Source organism: Sceloporus occidentalis, unplaced genomic scaffold, assembly GCF_023333645.1.
Source record: "Sceloporus occidentalis isolate IW3139 unplaced genomic scaffold, rSceOcc1.0.p SCAF_1, whole genome shotgun sequence".
NCBI classification, from domain to species: Eukaryota; Metazoa; Chordata; class Lepidosauria; order Squamata; family Phrynosomatidae; genus Sceloporus; species Sceloporus occidentalis.
This window is the reverse complement of record NW_028316981.1, coordinates 189,113,270-189,131,063: the sequence shown is the minus strand read 5'-3', so window position 1 is coordinate 189,131,063 and position 17,794 is coordinate 189,113,270. Positions and strand designations below refer to the sequence as shown.

The window sequence follows — 17,794 nt, the reverse complement described above, 5'->3', positions numbered from 1 at the left end:
GCTGTGATTGTGTGAAGAACCTCCAGTGGCCCATTCATGGTATATTCTACTTTTAATGCCATGGCAACTTCCTATAAAATACTGGAACCTGTAGCTTGTTGAGGCACTAAAGGAGCTCTCTGGTTGAGAATTCTCAATGTCACTCCTGAAACTGCATATCCTTGGATTCCATGTGATGTTGCCATGGTCGTTAAAGTAGAATACTGTAATAGTGCGACAATTGTGTGCTATGAAAGGGCCCCACGTGGTTTAGTTGGTTGCTGTTTACTTGAAATGCAGCTGTGGGGGTTATGAGTGTGACAGGGGCTGAAAGTAGCAAACAAGCATTATTCACTCCTTTCACTTCCTGTAGCAGCTTCTGTGGAAGCTATGGATCAGGAGGCAGTGCCAGATTTACATACCGTACAAGCAAAATAAACTACAGCTCAAGGCCTCTGATTTGAGAGGACTCTAAATATTAACCAAGCAAAGCTAAATATAAAGACTTAATGTAATATATGCATTTTTAAGAATACAGCGGACCCCTGTTATCCACTGGGTTTTGCTTCCAGGACACACACACACACACACACACACACACACACACACACACACACCGCCATGGATACCAAAATTCATGGATGCTCAAGTCCCGTTAAATACAATGGGTAGCAAAATGGTGTCTCTTATATCAAATGACAAAAATCAAGGTTTGCTTATTTTTTTGGGGAAAAAATACAAATATTTTCAAGCCATGGATGTTTGAATCCATGGATGTAGAATCCATGGATATGGCGGGCTGACTGTAATACACATTTATTTGGTAATGCAATGGGACTTACTATACCTGCCACAGTTTATGCTCTCCAGTCCTGCCTGGACGAACTACACCCTAATTTTGAAACCACTTAGTCTAGTCCTTCTTAACCACCTGACTATTAACCAAACCTGATTCCACAGTCTACCTGCAAGCATTAAACACCATCATATCACTGACTGTCATAGTGATGCAAAAGACCAAATATTTCCAAATATTCCCATTGTCAGCATGAACAATCATCCTTGCAAAGGAAATGTTCTGAAGCAAATTTATTTCAGCTCCAACCTATGCTAATATAGTAATGCTTCCATCAAACAGGATGACAAACCCGCTAAGACTTCACAGGTGAAACCTGGGACATGTGTGACCAAGCAACATCAGAGAATGGTCAAGGTGGCAAAAGTTATCAATGTGGAAGAACACACAAGCTAAGAGAGGTTGCAGCAGTTTGCTCTTGCCTGAGCCTCCTGGGAAGGGCAAGATTCCATTCTCTCCTCTCCCTTCTACTGAGTTAACTGAATACAAACTAATTTTGCCTTTTGTTTGCAGCTACAGAAATAAGTTGAAGACAAAGGGGGGAAGTGGGAGGAGAAGGAGAGAGAAAACTAGGACATATTGAAAGTTGCTGAAAAAGTGGGACAACAGAGGATTAATTGGGTCTGTCTTTCTCAAGATCATTGGAGGGTAAAGGATGATCAAGACATGGAAACTTGTCCCCTAATCCTAAATTTGGATGAGCAACCTGACAAAAGTGGTATGACAATCAATTGACACTTTAAAAAACACCACCCTCACTAAACAGAATCAGTTAAATATTCTGCTATCGGTGAAATGCCAACTTTTATAGTTTAAACCTATGGCATGAAATCAAAATCCCTTTCTTGCAGCTGCCTGCTACCTTCATCTTCTTCCCACAGAAGGCCTCTGGATCTCATGTGAGCTTGTAGGCATAGCTGGCAAATGAAGATGTTCAGCAGCTCCAGGCCAAGAGCTTATCTCTGAGGCACACTGGCTAGGCTACCAAATAAAACTTATTTTCAAAAACAATTCACCCTTTATCTGAGGTCAGGCATATGGGAGAGAAAAAAAAGGCTCCCCTTTCTTTCTGTCTGGTAAGTTTAAAGGAAGGTTGTGAGATGACCTGGGTGGATTGGGTTTCTGTTGTTGTGTACCTTCATGTCATTTCTGACTTATGGCTAAGGTGAGCCTAACATGGTGCTTTCTTGGCAAGATTTGTTCAGAAGAGGTTTGCCATTGCCTTCTGTGACTTGCCCAAGGCTGAGAGGGGAATCTAACCCTTGTCTCCAGAGTTGTAGTCAATACTCAAACCAATATGCCACAAACCTGGAGTGAGCTGGGTAGGATACATGTTCACTAGAGAAGAAGTAAGTACAGGATGTACAGAGAGCTCATGTGATGGATGAATGGAGTGTATGACTGTAATTGGATGATGTGTGTGTTTAAGACACAATTTAGACATGATCCAGAAAGGAAAATAACACATGGAGGGGGAAGGTCTTGGAAAAGAACTGTAGGCCATCTTGTTGGCCTACAGTTTGACAAAGGCCCTGTCTGTGTGGGCCAAATAAAACAGCCTCCCTGCTTCCTCTTGGTGGACAGTCTGTATGATGCAGAGCCCAATCCCTGAGTCTAGCATAAAGAGTCCAGATGATGTCTGGTGCCAAATCTGTGGTATACCCCTCTCACATTGGATTTTAAAACGTGAGTAGCTGCTCCGGAATCGTCCTGGGAGATTCAGAGCCTTCCATAAAATGCATCCCACTATGCCATGTGGCACAGCTGCCACTGTGGCATCTCAATTGCTCTAAGATCAGAATGAAGTGCTCAGCCATGTGATTGAGGGTGGGTACCTCACTGTGACCTCAGAGCAAGCGACATGTGGCAGAGGCACCAAGTGGTATAATGGGATGCGTGAGCAAACAGCCACACAGTATCTGTGGCATCAGTAGGGGATGTGGTGGGTGTGGACTGTATCAGTTGACACCCCAGAGGAGTTTGCACACCAGGTAGGGTGGTACATTGAGTGGGACTACCATAGCTGCAGCCAGAAGCCACACCAGACCCAAAATGGCTATCTGGAGTTGTAGCGCTTCCAACCACAGCAGCAGCAGCTGCTGCGGAAAGCAGTGCCTCACTGACATCCCCACACCTGGTGTCATCCATTTGGGGGTTGGGGCTTCTGGGGGGAGCTTCCAGAGGCATGGCTTCTGGGGATGGCAAGTGCTCCCTCCCCCTTTGCCACCGAATCCTTTACCTGGGAGATTACAGTACAAGTTGCTAGTGGAATTGAAGTGGAATTATAACCTATGATTCCTTTCCTTTTCGCACAAAGTCATCACTCATCTGGGGGGGCGGGCATTATGTATATATGGCTGTATTTTAACCTGTTATAAGCCGCTTTGATTGCCTGGCAAAAAGTGGGATAGAAATAAAAATTTTATTTATTATTTATTATATCCATAGCTGACCTGTTGTTATACCATTATTATGTGCAATTTTGCATTAATGAGAGATACCTGTCAGTGTGAAATTGTGTGAAAATAACGGTAGAAAATGGATCAGCAACAGATGAGTGACAATGCTGTGCGAAAGGAAAGGAATCATAGGTTGTAATTCCACTTCAATTTCATCAATAGCACCTCAAGCAATAATCTCCTTAATGAGGGATAGGATGGGATGGTGTGTGGGGGGGGGAGCACACAGAGATGGGGAGCATGCAGGGGAACATGCAGGAACGGTATGTGAGGGGCCGACTGGGTGTCACCCCTATTCTGGGGTGTCACCCAGTACAAGCCACATCACTGCACCCCTCCAGTGATGTCCTCCAGTAGTTGGGATCCAGCGCAACTACTCCCCTGAGCAGCTGCGCCACATCCCAAACGGCCATCAGGAGGTCATGGAACCACCCCCCTCAGCAGCAGCCATTGCTGGGGAGGCAGTTCCTTCCTTCAGAGTCGAGCATGCAGCCATGCTGGGTCCTCTGAAGAGCCTTCTGAGCCCTCAGAACTGCCCCCCCTCAGCAGCTGTCTGGAGGGGCGATGGGTGGCCAGTGAGGGGTTATCACACTGGGTGACACCAAAGGGTGTAACACCACTGGACAGCAGCACAACAAAGGGCCCAGATAACAGGGGGAGGTTGGGCCACATTCGGGTCCAGAATACTTTGGGCAGACACCACCAAACATTTGGCAAGTGACTGGGAACTGTGGGATGCAAGGAAGTGTTTTGTGTGTCTGTGATCATATTACACCTGTGCCGTGTACTTGGGAACCTGGACAGGTTGCTTGTCCTTCAGCCCCTCCAATCTGTCCTTCTGTCAAATGGGCCGAAGATCCTATTTTATAGAAAAATCCATAAAGCCTTGCTGCTGCTTGTGGGCCTTGTGAGAAGAACAAAGGGGTTGTGCTGGGCAGAAGGTAAGATGAGTAGTTGAGGGCTCCATCATCTCTTCAACACTATAGACAACCCTAAGCCTTTTCATGTTTCATGTTCGTTCAAGCAATATGAACAAGCTAGGCTTGAATTTTCTTTGTTCCAGGAAAATTTAATAAACGACTGAGCAAAGCCATCTCTGCATAGTGTGTTCCTCACATTCTGATGATTTCAAACTGTGGGCTTTAAGGTCAATTCCCTGCCCCATCTTACTCATCCTGTGGCCAATGGAGGCTACTGAGCAGGGTATGGTCCTTGACACAGTGTATGGAAATAAGGACTGCAAGACAGAAAATGGGAAGGGACTTCTATATTTTCAGTGGTTGTGTAGAAAAGCATATTTCAGCAAGTGATGTTTGTTACCTGGCTATATGACAAGTAACACCTGCTGAAATTCCTCTTCTACACAACCATGGAAGGATCCCTTTCCAAATTTTCAGTCTAGTAATCCTAGTTGGAGATTTGTTTTATTTTTTTTACAAACTTGATGCTTTCTGCATATAGTGTATTGGGAGTTTGCTAAGGAAGTATAGTGAGCACTTGGTATCCACTTGGCTTCGGTGTCAGACCCCCTGTGGATACAAAAATCTATAAATACTCAAGTCCCATTAAATATAATAGCATAGTAAAATGGCTTCCCTTATGTAAAATAGCAAAGTCAAGGTTTGCTTTTGGGATTTCTTTAAAAAATATATTTTAAAATCAAGCTATTGATGGTTGAATCCATGGCTAAAGAATAGTGGATAAAGAGGGTCAACTGTATACAGAAATTACTTTGTCTGTCACACCAGTTTCAAAATGGAGTTGAAGACTATATTATTCAGGGAAGCGTTCCCAAGCATTGTTATGGGACTGTTATTTGATATTTGCTTTGATATGTGATATTTGATGTTTTTAATTTGTTGCTTGCTTATTTTATCTAATGCTATCTTGCATTATTATCTATTGTTTTATATGTATTTCGTTATTATCCTGTAGAATGTACGCCATTGGCAGGTTTTATTTTTATTGATTTTTTAATTGTATGTACAGCCCTGTGTAAATCTACAGCACAATATAAATAATGTTTAATAATAATAATAATGATAATAATAATACAACCTATTTCAGTACAAGATTATGGTGATGGAAATCTGTTTGCTGAAGGGCAAAATGGCAGGGGATATATGCTTCAAATAAATAAATAAATAAATAAATTATAAGGTAACCCACTTCTCAGCTTAAATGTTTTCAACTGAAAAGTTGAAAAGAAATGTAGCTTGCCAATTAAGTGCAGCAAGCAGTTGTAGTAAAACCTTCAAAACAACTCTAGGCTGTTTAAGGCCCAGAGTGCTTTTTCCCCCTTTCAAAACCAGACGTGACTTCTGAATTACTTCCTTCTTTGAAAGAGGCCTTTCCTGAGCTTAAAACAGCTGAGAGTAGTGAAAAACATGACAAAATTGCCTTACACACCCCTAGAAGAGAGATGGGAATACTGTGCCCTTCAGCTGTTGTTGAACTGCAGCACCCACCATTCTTCACAACAGGCAATACAAGCTAGAGCTGCTGAGAGCTGCCATTCAACAGTACCTAGAGGTAGGGTTGCCATGAGTCTGGACCTCCAAACCGGGATAAATGTAGGACAAATGTAGGACAAATTTTTCACATGTAGGGCACATTTTTTTAAAATGGAGGACACGCGGAAAAAATTTGATTTTTTTTTTTTAAATGTTACTATAAATGCATGTTTCTTAGGCATGATCAAAATGGAGGACATTTGGGCATTATTCCTAGACAGATGGCAGAAATGTACTTTCCCTTTCTGGCCACCCCCCCTCCCCCCATTCCAAACAGCACATTTGGGCATTGAACATGGCTTTACTTAACATGGCAATCTCTTGCATATTTCAGAGGCTTATTTGATAACCAAACTCTTTGGGTTTCACACTGAACATGCTATGCATACTGAATATGTCAAGGTGGTTTAACAAGAAGTGGGTTTGCCTTCAGATTCAACTGTACTTCCCAGAAGTGTGTACTTGGTCAAGGGACTTTGGTTTTTTTTCACTGAGCATGAGTTTGTAAAAATCAGAGCAACTTACATTGGTCGTGCCTCAGAAGCTGGCTCATTTCATCATCATCACTATCCTCTTCCTCCTCCTCCTCCCTTCCTTCTTCCCTCCCTCCTTCCTCCCTTCCTCCCCCTTCCTCCTTCTTTCCGCCCTCCCTCCCTCCCTCCTTCCTTCCTCCTCCTCCTCTCTTCCTTCTTCCCTCCTTCCTCCCTTCCTCCCCTTTCCTCCTTCCTCCTTCTTTTCTCCTTCCTTCGTCCCTCCTCCTCCTCCCTTCCTTCGTCCCTCCTTCCTCCCCCTTCCTCCTTCCTCCTTCTTTCCTCCCTCCTTCCTCCTTCCTTCCTCCCTCCTCCTCCTCCCTTCCTTCCTCCCTCCTCCCTCCTTCTTCCCTCCTCCTCCTCTGCCTCCCAGCCCAGGCCCAAGCAGAGGAGGAGGTGGGTGGCTGCCTTGGCGCGCTCCCCCCCGCCCGCGCGCCAAGGCAGGAGGCAGGCAGCCACCCACCTCCGCCTCAGCCTCCTCCTCTGCCTCCGCCTCCTGGGCCCAAGGAAGTGCCCAGCGTGGAGGCACGCCAGGCGGAGGAGGCGGTGGGTGGCTGCCTGCCAGTGCCTGCTGCCTTGGTGCGCGCGCACGTGCACAGGGAGCGCCAAGCCAGGCAGGCACCTCTGCCTCCTCCTCCACTTGGCGTGGCCTGCAACGGAGGAGGAGAAGGAGGTGCGCCTCCTGCGCGCACCCGCGCCACCCTCCCCCGCCTCCCCCCGTGCACCGCCTCCTCCTTTGCCTCCTCCTTCACTTCCTCCACATGGCCGCACGGCCTGGAACGGAGGAGGAGGAGAAGGTGGGTGGCGCGGCTGCGCAGGGAGGCCAGGGAAGGTGGGTTGGCACCGCGCGGCCCCGAACCGGGACCGGGAGGGGGCCCCCAAAAGCGGGTTTGTCACGGGGGCTGCAGGGTTATGGCATCCCTATTTGCATGTTATACAAATTTGCATAATATGCAAATCATGGTACCTAAATTTAAGGAACCAGAATACATGAACCCTACTTCTGGCTGTTGTTTGCACAATCTGTATTCCATATGCATTCAGATGGCTTTATTAGGATACAAAAATGCAAAAATGTAAAGACAGCTTCCAGGGAAATCCAAAAAGAAGAAGACATATCTCTAGATGCTAAAAAGATGGTCTTTATTTGCTAAAAGCTATACTGCTTAAAGCCTGTAAGGATGCTGTCTCTATTTTTTTCTTATGTCTATTTTTGTTGTTGCTGTGTGCCTTCAAGTTATTTCCGACTTATGGCAACCCTAAGGCAAATGTATCATGAGGTTTTCTTGGCAGAATTTGTTCAGAAGAGCTTTGCCACTGCCATCCCCAAAGCTGTCTATTTAGAAAATATTTAAAAGCTTCAGCCTTTATGTACATGACTTCATTCTGTCAGTAAATAATTCTGGATTTCCAGGCTCAGAAATTTTTGCAGCTTCGATTCAAAGTGGGTGTATATAGGCTATAAGCAATGTACAAATATACTGATGGTGTTATGCAAATAGATGCCATGTATTAATGTATTGTCCTTTTGTCATTTTTTAAAATATTAACCCCTAAAGAGCATTTATAGGTTGCACTGCATCTAGTCTTTTTAGCAAATAAGGACCGTCTTGTTAAATCAACAGCCACATACAGGACCAACATAAGAGAGTTAAGCTTTCAAGCCTTTCAAATGTATCCTTCTACAATGATGGCTATGAGATAATGTAAGGAGAAAATAGTCATTTGAGACTGCAGTCCAATATAAGGCCCTGAACAGACAGGCCAAAATAAAGTTGCTTCAGGTCACTTTGGAGGTATGCTGTTTAAATGACACACACATGTTAAGAGGCCAGAAGCTGCACCAAAGCTGTGCTCCAATCTTTAGGACCGGAGCGTGGCTTTGGCACAGCTTCCGGCCTCTTAGAATGCATGCATCATTTAAAGAACACATGTCCAAAGTGACCCGAAGCAGCTTTATTTTGGCCTGTCTGTTCAGGCCCAATATATATGCAATTTATAAATACTCTTGATAAATAATGCCCCTGTGACTCTGGCCAAATAGAGACAACAGAGTACATATTACTCCAGAGCTACAAGGACATTTGCCTCAGCCTAATTTCACCTCTATCCAGGACACACCAGTCAATTTTACACTTCTTTGTTGCTTTCAGATAGGGTTGCCATATCCCGCCGGGGGGCGGGACAATCCCGGTTTGGGAGGGGCCAACCCGGTCCCGGTCCGGTTTGGCGCCCAAACCGGGACGGCCCCGCCCACCGCGGCCACCTCAGGCCCCGTGGCGGCTCCAAGGCCTTGCTGAGGCCTGGGAAGGCTCTCCGCGGTTGGAGCTCCAGCCGCGGAGACGCTCCCTCCCGGACCCCAGCGAGGCCTTCGAGGCGGCTCCGCGGTCGGAGCTCCAACCGCGGGGTCCTCCAAGGCCTCCGCAAGGCCAGGGAGGAGGAGGAGGCCACTTCCCACTACGGCGATCGCCGCGATGAGGAGCGGCCCCTGCCTCTTTCCCGGCCTGGGAGCCTGCTGAGGCTTCCTCCCAGGCCGGGAGGAGGAGCAGGCCGCTTCCCCTTGCGGCGATCGCCGCGATGAGGAGCAGCCTCTGCCTCTTTCCCGGCCTAGGAGCCGGCCTAGGCTTCCTCTCAGGCCGGGAGGAGGAGGAGGAAGCCTGGCACCGCGGCGATCGCCGCGATGCCAGGCTTCCCCCCGCCCTTCTCGGCCTGGGAGCCGGCCTAGGCTCCCTCCCAGGCCGGGAGGAGGAGGAGGAGGAGGACAAGGTTTAAAAATCTAGGACTTTTTTTTTTAATTTCCTAGCCAGGAAATAAAAAAAAAAAATGTCCTACATTTTCAAACCTTGTCCTACATTTGTCCCGGTTTCGAGGTCCTCCATTATGGCAACCCTACTTTCAGATACCAACCCTGATATAACATATAATGTTGCCAGATTTTGTGCAGCTGCGGTTAAAATCTGTCAGCAATGACCTCTGTAGAAGGCTAGTACTAACCTTGCCCTGCCACAATGGATTTTAAAAGGATATTTTAAATATTCTTTTTAACCTGTGTGTTTACCTTATTTTTTGCCTTGTTTTTAACTTGGTTTTATCTTGCTTTTACCTTCTTTTATTCTGTATCCCTTTTTCCCCTGTGCTGGTCTATGAACGTAATAAAGAAGAACTGAACTGAACTTGATTAATTTATATGATTCAGTTTTCTGGCAGTATGTTGTTATATGTCCATCATCTCATGCAGCATAAGATGGTTTCAAACACAAACCAAACTGATTGTACAAGCCACCAAAATGTTATATCGACATGGGACAGGCACAGAGGTTACAGATGTTCATACTTATTTTTTTTTTTTAAAAATTGCTTTATAAATAATAAAATTTCACACAATATTTGGAAAAATAATTGGAAGAAAGTCTGGAATGGAAAAAAATTAATAGAAACACAGTTTATCATTTTCATATTAATCTTATTGAGGTGGCCAGTTTCCTGTACATGAAGAATTGCTAATGATAATTACAGAAATTACATTGTGTCCTATTTGGTTATGGGCTAAATTAAATGCAACATCAGAAACGTATAAATGCATTTCCTAATGCTGATTGAGTGATAAGGCTCAAAGGAGTTGCAGGAGACACAAACTGTGGTGTGATGGGGGAATTGTCATCTTTTCAAAATTGTTTCATGTACACACACACACATACACACACACATCCTGGAGCTGCTATGAGCTGCAGAGGGGGGGGAGGGATACATAAATAGCTCTGTGTAACAGCAGCTCATGGAGAGAACCAATTTTTACCAAGAAATTGGGCTGTATATGGGAAGCTTAGATGCACACTCCTGCTTGACTGTGACAGTCACTGGGAAGCGTTTGATAAATCCCTGTCAGCTAGGCATAAATCCCTGTCAAAGTAATATGTTTTGCTGTGAAAATGAGATCACTGAATGGTGAGTGGGGAATATAAACACCTCTTTAATTTAATTTGTTCTTGAGGAATCCCTATGTAAGCAGAAATCCTGCTCTCTTGAATATTAAAATACCCCAGAGTTACTCAATAAACACTTTATGAAGTGCCGTATATCAGTGTTAGTTATAAATAATAAATATTTTTGTGGGTTTTTCGGGCTCTGTGGCCATGTTCTAGAAGAGTTTATTCCTGACGTTTCACCAGCATCTGTGACTGGCATCTTCAGAGGATGCTGACGTCAGGAATAAACTCTTCTAGAACATGGCCACAGAGCCCGAAAAACCCACAAATACTATGGATGCCGGCCATGAAAGCCTTTGACTTCACAATAAATATTTATTATATAACTAGACCTGAAGTCCTAAACCACAATATTTATTTATCCAAATACCTATTTAATAGGTCAAGGCTCTGTGCAAAAATACTTACAATGCATTGTAAATTCATAGATTGTCATTTGTAAAGCCACAAATCAATGGAAAAAAATGTTTTCAAAGCGTTGTCAAATTTATTTGCTGCATGAGCATGCTGAGAATTTAGATGTTACTTGTAAATACTAGTTGGCCACCAAATTTTAATGTTTGTCTTACATTCAGCAGTAATTTGTATAAAATGTAATCTAAACTGGTAGCAATGTACCTTGAAGCCTAAGTTCATCATGATCAACCCGCAGTATATTGTAGTTGCCAACCAGATTCCTTACCAGTGAAATGGTGGGCTCCACATCATATTAGCATAAATGATTAAATTAATATATGCTAAGCAATATCAAATCCAATCCTGAAATGAAGCTTTTGTCTCCAAATGCACTTGTCAGATAGATATTCCACAGCATTAACTCCAGTCCTGCCACTCACTCTATCAAAGCTCCTTAATGTCCCTAATTCATACCAAGTCTCAATACAAATGTCACACAAAACTGTAGTCTACTACCTTCATCAGAAACCTAAGCATAATAAACTGCCCTTCTAGTTCTGCTTCCCACAGTGGTCAATAAGTGACCCACAAACAAGGTTTGAAAACCAAAGCCTCTTCAGTTGTTGCTCCCCAGCAACTAGTATCTGGGGACTCAGTATACCCATCACTTCTAAGAGCTTCCTGAATTTCTCTTATCTGTTATTAAAGTTATTTACTACTTGTTAATTTCCTACAACACCGTTTTTTAGCATGGAATGGCAAGAACGGCACATAATTTTCCTAATTGGGCTGCACTACAGGTTTCTATAATGGCACTATAATATAGACTTGTTTTCTTTTTATGCCCTTTCCTAAAAATACTAGCATGAAATCTCTGCTCCTTCAGCACTGCCCTATCAGGGTGTGTGAAGCTGTTGTCATTGCTTCAGTACCCCTTATTTGACACTATTGTAGATTGAATCTCATTTGCCGTTTTGTTACTGAATAACACAATTCAAAGTGACCAATTTGAAGCTCTTCAAAGTATGCTTATGATTCCATCATCCCATTGTGTGTTGTGATATAGAAATACACCAGACACTCTCTGTCTCCCCACAGACACACTGCCCTGCCCCACAGTCTTACCTGTGATTTTGTCTCGGACCAATTTGCAGGATTCAATTTCCCCAATGCTTCCAAACAGGCTCTTGAACTCCTCCTGTGTCATGTTCTGGGGCAGGTAGTTGACTATGAGGTTAGTTTTGGAGTCATCAGTTGCCCCGTTGGCACTGATCAGTGGCCCATTGGGGAGAGAACTGTTGCTTGTGGGGCCATTGGACACTTGGGTCTCCATTGTGCTGATTATCTGCTGAAAACAAGAGGGAGTGGAGGAGGGGGTTACTATGTTGAAGTAATGAGAAGCTAAGCCCAGCAGTTCGTGCTTAGTGTCACCATTTATGTTTGCAAAATGAGAACTTCAAGGATGTTCAGTCATGCTAACAATAGGATTCTCTGATTTGACTTGACCAGAAGAGCCTCTGTTCTGCTCTTTCTTGGAACCCCTTAACCCCTAACCTTGGAGGTTGGCAAGGCACTTGACTACTGATCAGGCAGACATTCATTCAGGTAACATTTATAACACCAAGGCCTGGGTCCCATAGTTGTCAACTTACTTCCAGTCCAGCCATGTTTGTTGTTTTACTCAAAACCCCAAACAGGTTTGAAAAGATAGCAACCACAGAAGGTGGAAATGGAGAAGGATTTCATCTAAGGAACCAATGCAAACTGGACTTAGGTTGGATTGTTCCAAGATCAACCAAAGCACAGTGAAGGTCTCATAGTGTTCTTGGAGGACAAAAGGAGATAGGTTTCATCCATTATGAATTGTACGGTCCACTGTAAGGGTGGCCAAATAGCAGCCTGTGGGCTACATGCAGCTCTTGAGACCCCTGAATACCCCCTCTGAAACTCCTAGAAAATTTTATTTGCTGATATTCTGCCTAAAAATCACTCAAAAGGTGCCAAAACTACCTGAAAATATGGCGGGGTTGTTCCCGTAATCCCTTCAGAACTCCCCAGATCCCCTTCCCCAAATTGGATGAAAATCAGTCAAAATAGAGACTAGAAGTGATACTGTATCACTTTGGGCATTCTGAAAAATATTAGTGCAGCCCACCAGATTGAGGGGAAATGCCCCCCGTACAGCTGCCCATAGAGTTGCTGTACTCAGAGCCCATCAGTGCCACAAACGACTCATTCTGGGCCCCAAGCAGCATCCTGATCTATCTGCATTTGCCAGAGGATAAACGATAAAACTATCTGCACTATCTCTGATCTATCTGTACTTCGCAGATACCAAGGTATATTTGCTGTCAGTTGGTTATTTTGCAAAGATTATCTTCCATCCATGGCACAAAAAATCCTATCTCAAAGCACAAAACGGAGCTAAGTAATACCTGTTCTGGAACAAAGATAATATCCAGCCCTATTTTTAGATTTTGCTCATGGACCAAACAGTTATCTTTCTTTTTTGATATGTGAAAGTGACCCGCACACAGAGCTACATACAGTACACAATCCACAGAGTGCATTGCTGGGCATCAGGGAACTCACACTTATTTGTACTCTGCCACAGGGCTGGTTATCTGTGACACTGCCCTCCTAATGCTGAGGGACTGCAACTCCTAACCCAGACCTAGTCATGCCAGTGAAAGAGCATGTGAATTTCAGCCCAATAACAGCATCTGGAGGCCCACAAATTCTCACTCCTGTCTCACTGCATCCTAAGTGTCTGAAGCAGAAAACCATCTGTTAATCACAAAACCCGAAATCAAACCGAATAATCAAAACACACTGTAAACAATAAAAAAAAAACAGTTTTAAACCAACACAGAATATGTGTAGAGCTGGGCCTTGGTGACTCGTGCACAGGCAGGGATTTGTAGAACTGAGGAGAGATGGACACGTAGAATTTTTTCCCTGTATCTACAACTCTTCTCTCTCATGGTAGGCCAATTCTAGGTTTGTTTCTTTACACACAACTGGGTCTATCAATTCTTCTTTAACCTTACAGGGATTTGAGGCACTAGTGCTAGATTCTGGAAGCCATATTCAGTACTAGAGTGTAGCCTGAGATATATGCAGTGATGAGAACAAAAGAGGGCCTTTCAGCACATGCAGGATTCCCACAGGCTTATTAAATTAGAAAAGGATCTTCTACAAATGAAACATATTTGGGCTAGCCTGCATAATTCAAACAAGGAGGAAAAAACTTCCCATATTTCATGTATTGTTATTTAATATTTATATGTATTATGCTACTGTTTCTTAGATTGTATGCCATGGGCAGGTTTACTCGTATCTATTTTATTGTTTGTATGTACAGCACTGTGCAAATCTACAGTGCTATATAAGTAAAGCATAATAATAATAATAATAATAATAATAATAATAATAATGTCACTATATAGATTAATTCACATAATGAATGAGCACTACAAAATTTCATAATATATTGTTAATTCAGATAGAGGGAAATGGTACTTCAGTGGGCCCTTCCTTTACGCGGGGGATCCATTCCAGACCCCTCCCCAGCGTATGGCAAAAAACGTGTAAGCTCGAGCCCCATTGAAAACAATGGCACATGCGCATGTGGTGCATTGTGGCGCACGCGCCATTCTTTTTCACACACCGTGGCTTCAGCATAAGCTGAAAGCCACGTATGGTGTGCCCCGTATGGCACGGGCGCATTGTATATCTACACCCCTGCCATATTCTACAAACATTCACACAACCTTCCGCTCAGCTGCCCATTCTTAACAGCAGTTGCTACCCTGTCTATTGAGTCCCGTTATTTTAACTCCCACATCACACAGCCTATAACAAGTTCAAATGTCATGCCACTATAATTTCATTAGCAATTAACTAAACAATTTAATTGTATATTAATTATAAGCAGTCTATCTAGAGCTGGTGTGTGTCATTATGAGCTTGCATGTATGTACACATAGGGGTGGTAGAACAGTCCAACTGTAAACAGCATGGGCACAATGACCCAGCTTTTATAGGCTCTACAGCTCCCATCTATGTGGCCACTACCCAGTTCCTTCCTAGAACATCTTGTCCTGATTGTCACAAAGCCTCTCTGCCAGGCATCCATCTCCCTATCCCTCCCAGTGAGGCCTCTGCTATCATAGCAGAGTAGCAATTCCCTGTTAAACTATTGATCAGGCCATTGATTCTACTATTATCTCCATCCCTGGGGCCACTGGTGGATATTGTCAAAGAAAAATGCTTCACAACCCTGCAGGGCTTGCTATTAATTCTGTTTCTGAAGGCAATCAAGGGCATGTCACTCTCACTGCTCTAGCAGTATGCGTGCCTAACTGTACTTATTGGGCTTTGAGGATCTAAACGTGCAAGTGAAGACTGAAAGTCTTCTAAAAACAAGACAAGAACAACAAGCAACCACTGTTGCAACCCATTTGCACTTCACACAACCATTTTAACATGTCAAAGTCAAGGTCAGCCCAAGGCAGGGGTTTCAGCACTGCAGTATGATGAACCAAAGAAGGTAGCTGGTGGGCCCACCTATCCTGGGCAATGAATCTATTCTTAATGTTATTACAGCTATTCAAAGTTGTATGAGAGCTCTGTTGACGTCAAAAGGACAGGGTCCAGCACCAGGACAGCAGGATCTAATTTTAATCCCAAAGGAAGCAATGACTAATTTTAGCAATTTTCTTTCTACGTCAAGAAAATCTTCAAAAACTGTGTCATTTTAAATAATAAAATAAATAATTTTAAAATGTTTATCCCGCTTTTTGCCAAGCAATCAAAGCGGCATACAACAGGCTAAAATATATCCATATATATACATAGTACCCACCCACCCCCTTTAAAACAGGATTAGACAGGATTAAACAAAGATGACCTGCGTCTCAGGACTTATTTTACACAGAAAACAACGCACGCAAAATATGTACATGATAATTTTGCACGGAGTAAATTATAAAATTCTGGTCCAGGATTCTCCTTATCAGGGCTCTCTCATCCTTGAGGAATCATTTTTAATTTCTCTCTTTTAATATATATATTATTGTTTCCATCCCCACAAGAGAGTTCCCACACAATTCGCAGCTGTTGCAGGAGGAAGAGTTCTAAAATGAAGAGATTTTCCACCCCCGCAAGAGATCTACCAGTCATCCCTGGCTGAATCGCTCTGATAAATGCTCTAATGTGTGCCACAGTTGTGAGTCAACCATATCACTGTTCAACCAACTAGTGAAGTATTTTCCAGGCACTCTGGTCCCATGCTGAAGCGCTCAAAAAAACAGATTTAGCACACCCACCGCAAAAGAGCTCATTTTAGGCTGATTTACCTCAATACATGTAAAATGTCTGTGAATTTGATGGGTGAGATGTAGCTCCCTTGAGGATCTAAATCCAGACTGTACAGACTTAACTTTGCCTTCTAGCTTAGGACTCAGCTATCTCTTCATGGATTGCCTTTATCTACTTCATGCCAGATAAATAATGGTATTGTTGCTAAGAACGACCTTCCCATCTTTTTTTCGAGGTTCGTGATCCTGGAACCCACAGTCGCGGTCTTCCATTCTGTGTATCATACCAAGTTCCATTATGTGTTGGCTTGTCCATGGGCTATAGCTGAGGCTGTATGTCCAGCACCCAAAAAGCAGACAGGTTCTCTTCCTCAAATTTCAATTCAACATGGGCGCGTTACAGACGAGCGTAAAGTATGTACTAGGGTTAGGAAAGGGAGTCCCTTCCGGATGCCCTAACCCTAGTACGTACCTAGTACGTACAAAATGGTGGTGCCCTATACACATGGGTGACTGCGCCGCCTCCATATGGTTGTTGCATTCACATCTAAAACATCTGTAAACTTAAAAGGGCAATATGTGAAGTATTCTTAAATCTTAGGGCTTAAGACTTACAGAAAGGCTGATGTGTAAGAGAATGACAGTCAGATAATAGACATCAATAAAAAGTGGCAAACTTTTTTTTAAGAAAGTACTGTTGTAGACCACTAGTAAGGCTGCAATCTGGGTCACCCTTATTTATGAAAAGACGAAAGGTTTGTTGGATGCCTATGTTGCTTTCAAGGAAGTATGCTTAGAACTGCAGTCAACTCCAAAACCCCATGCTTCTGCAAATTGTGTGTACAAATATTTTGCAACTGTTGTGCTGTGGTAAATATGTGTGGACACAGAATGTTGAATATGAACATCAAAGAGTAACCAAACAAGTTCTTCCTAAACACAAGACCAATTCACACAACAACTTAAAGCTGCTTCGGGACACTTTGGAGGTATGCTATTTAAATGATGCATGCATCCTAAGAGGCCAGAAGCCACGCCAAAGCCATGCTTAAGGACTGGAGTGCAGCTCTGGCACCACTTCTGGCCTCTTAAGATGTGTGTGTCATTTAAACAGCATATCTCCAAAGTGACCCAAAACAGCTTTATTTTGGCCTGTCTGTAAGGGCCCTTTGACTTTGACATGGCAAAGCCCCCACACACTGCCTTTTGTCAGCAATCCCCACTCACCTTCACCTGCTGAAATTATATTCTTTAGTGTGTGTGTGTGTATGCAGGTGTGTGACATGAATAGCTGCTTCATCACAACACAGTGAAATATTTATACAACCTTCTTCTGTGCCAAAAAGAACAAGTCTAGGTGGGTTAATTTTGCCAAGACTGTGGTGTAAGACAGCTTTCAAGATCTCTTCCCATACTACTGCCACTAGCCCCATTGTTCTAGGTTTGTCACTGGCATTAACTGGTATACCATCTGCAACTCTTCCTGAGAAAACTACATCTTGCCGGTTATCCATAGATTGATCACGCGCGCCCATGTTTGAACAGGGGCAACATTTTAAAAATGTGGCAGCCTATGACAAGTACCGTACTTCAAAATAATTCCAGATTACTGGATCTTAATTAACTCCCAAGTTTATTTCCTTGTGTATTTATTAAATATAACCTGAATCATCAAAAACATGTTGAGGTGCCTGATAAATGATAACAATACCAAAACTTATAATATAAAAAACCCCTTCCAAACAACTATGTAA

At 43.4% G+C, this 17,794-nt stretch overlaps 1 protein-coding gene across 7 annotated transcripts in view; it reads right to left on the bottom strand.

Annotated features, from left to right (window-relative positions):
- Window positions 1-17,794, bottom strand: part of ELAVL3 (ELAV like RNA binding protein 3) — a 93,467-nt gene that overhangs the window by 23,870 nt on the left and 51,803 nt on the right. For 5 of the 7 annotated variants that reach the window (XM_089487521.1, XM_089487528.1, XM_089487551.1 and 2 more), the window contains one exon: window positions 11,845-12,067. In XM_089487521.1, the coding sequence (XP_089343647.1) occupies window positions 11,845-12,067 (223 nt within the window). The remainder of the gene's footprint in view (window positions 1-11,844; window positions 12,068-17,794) is intronic. The other 2 variants (XM_089487522.1, XM_089487559.1) reach the window with 1 other exon arrangement.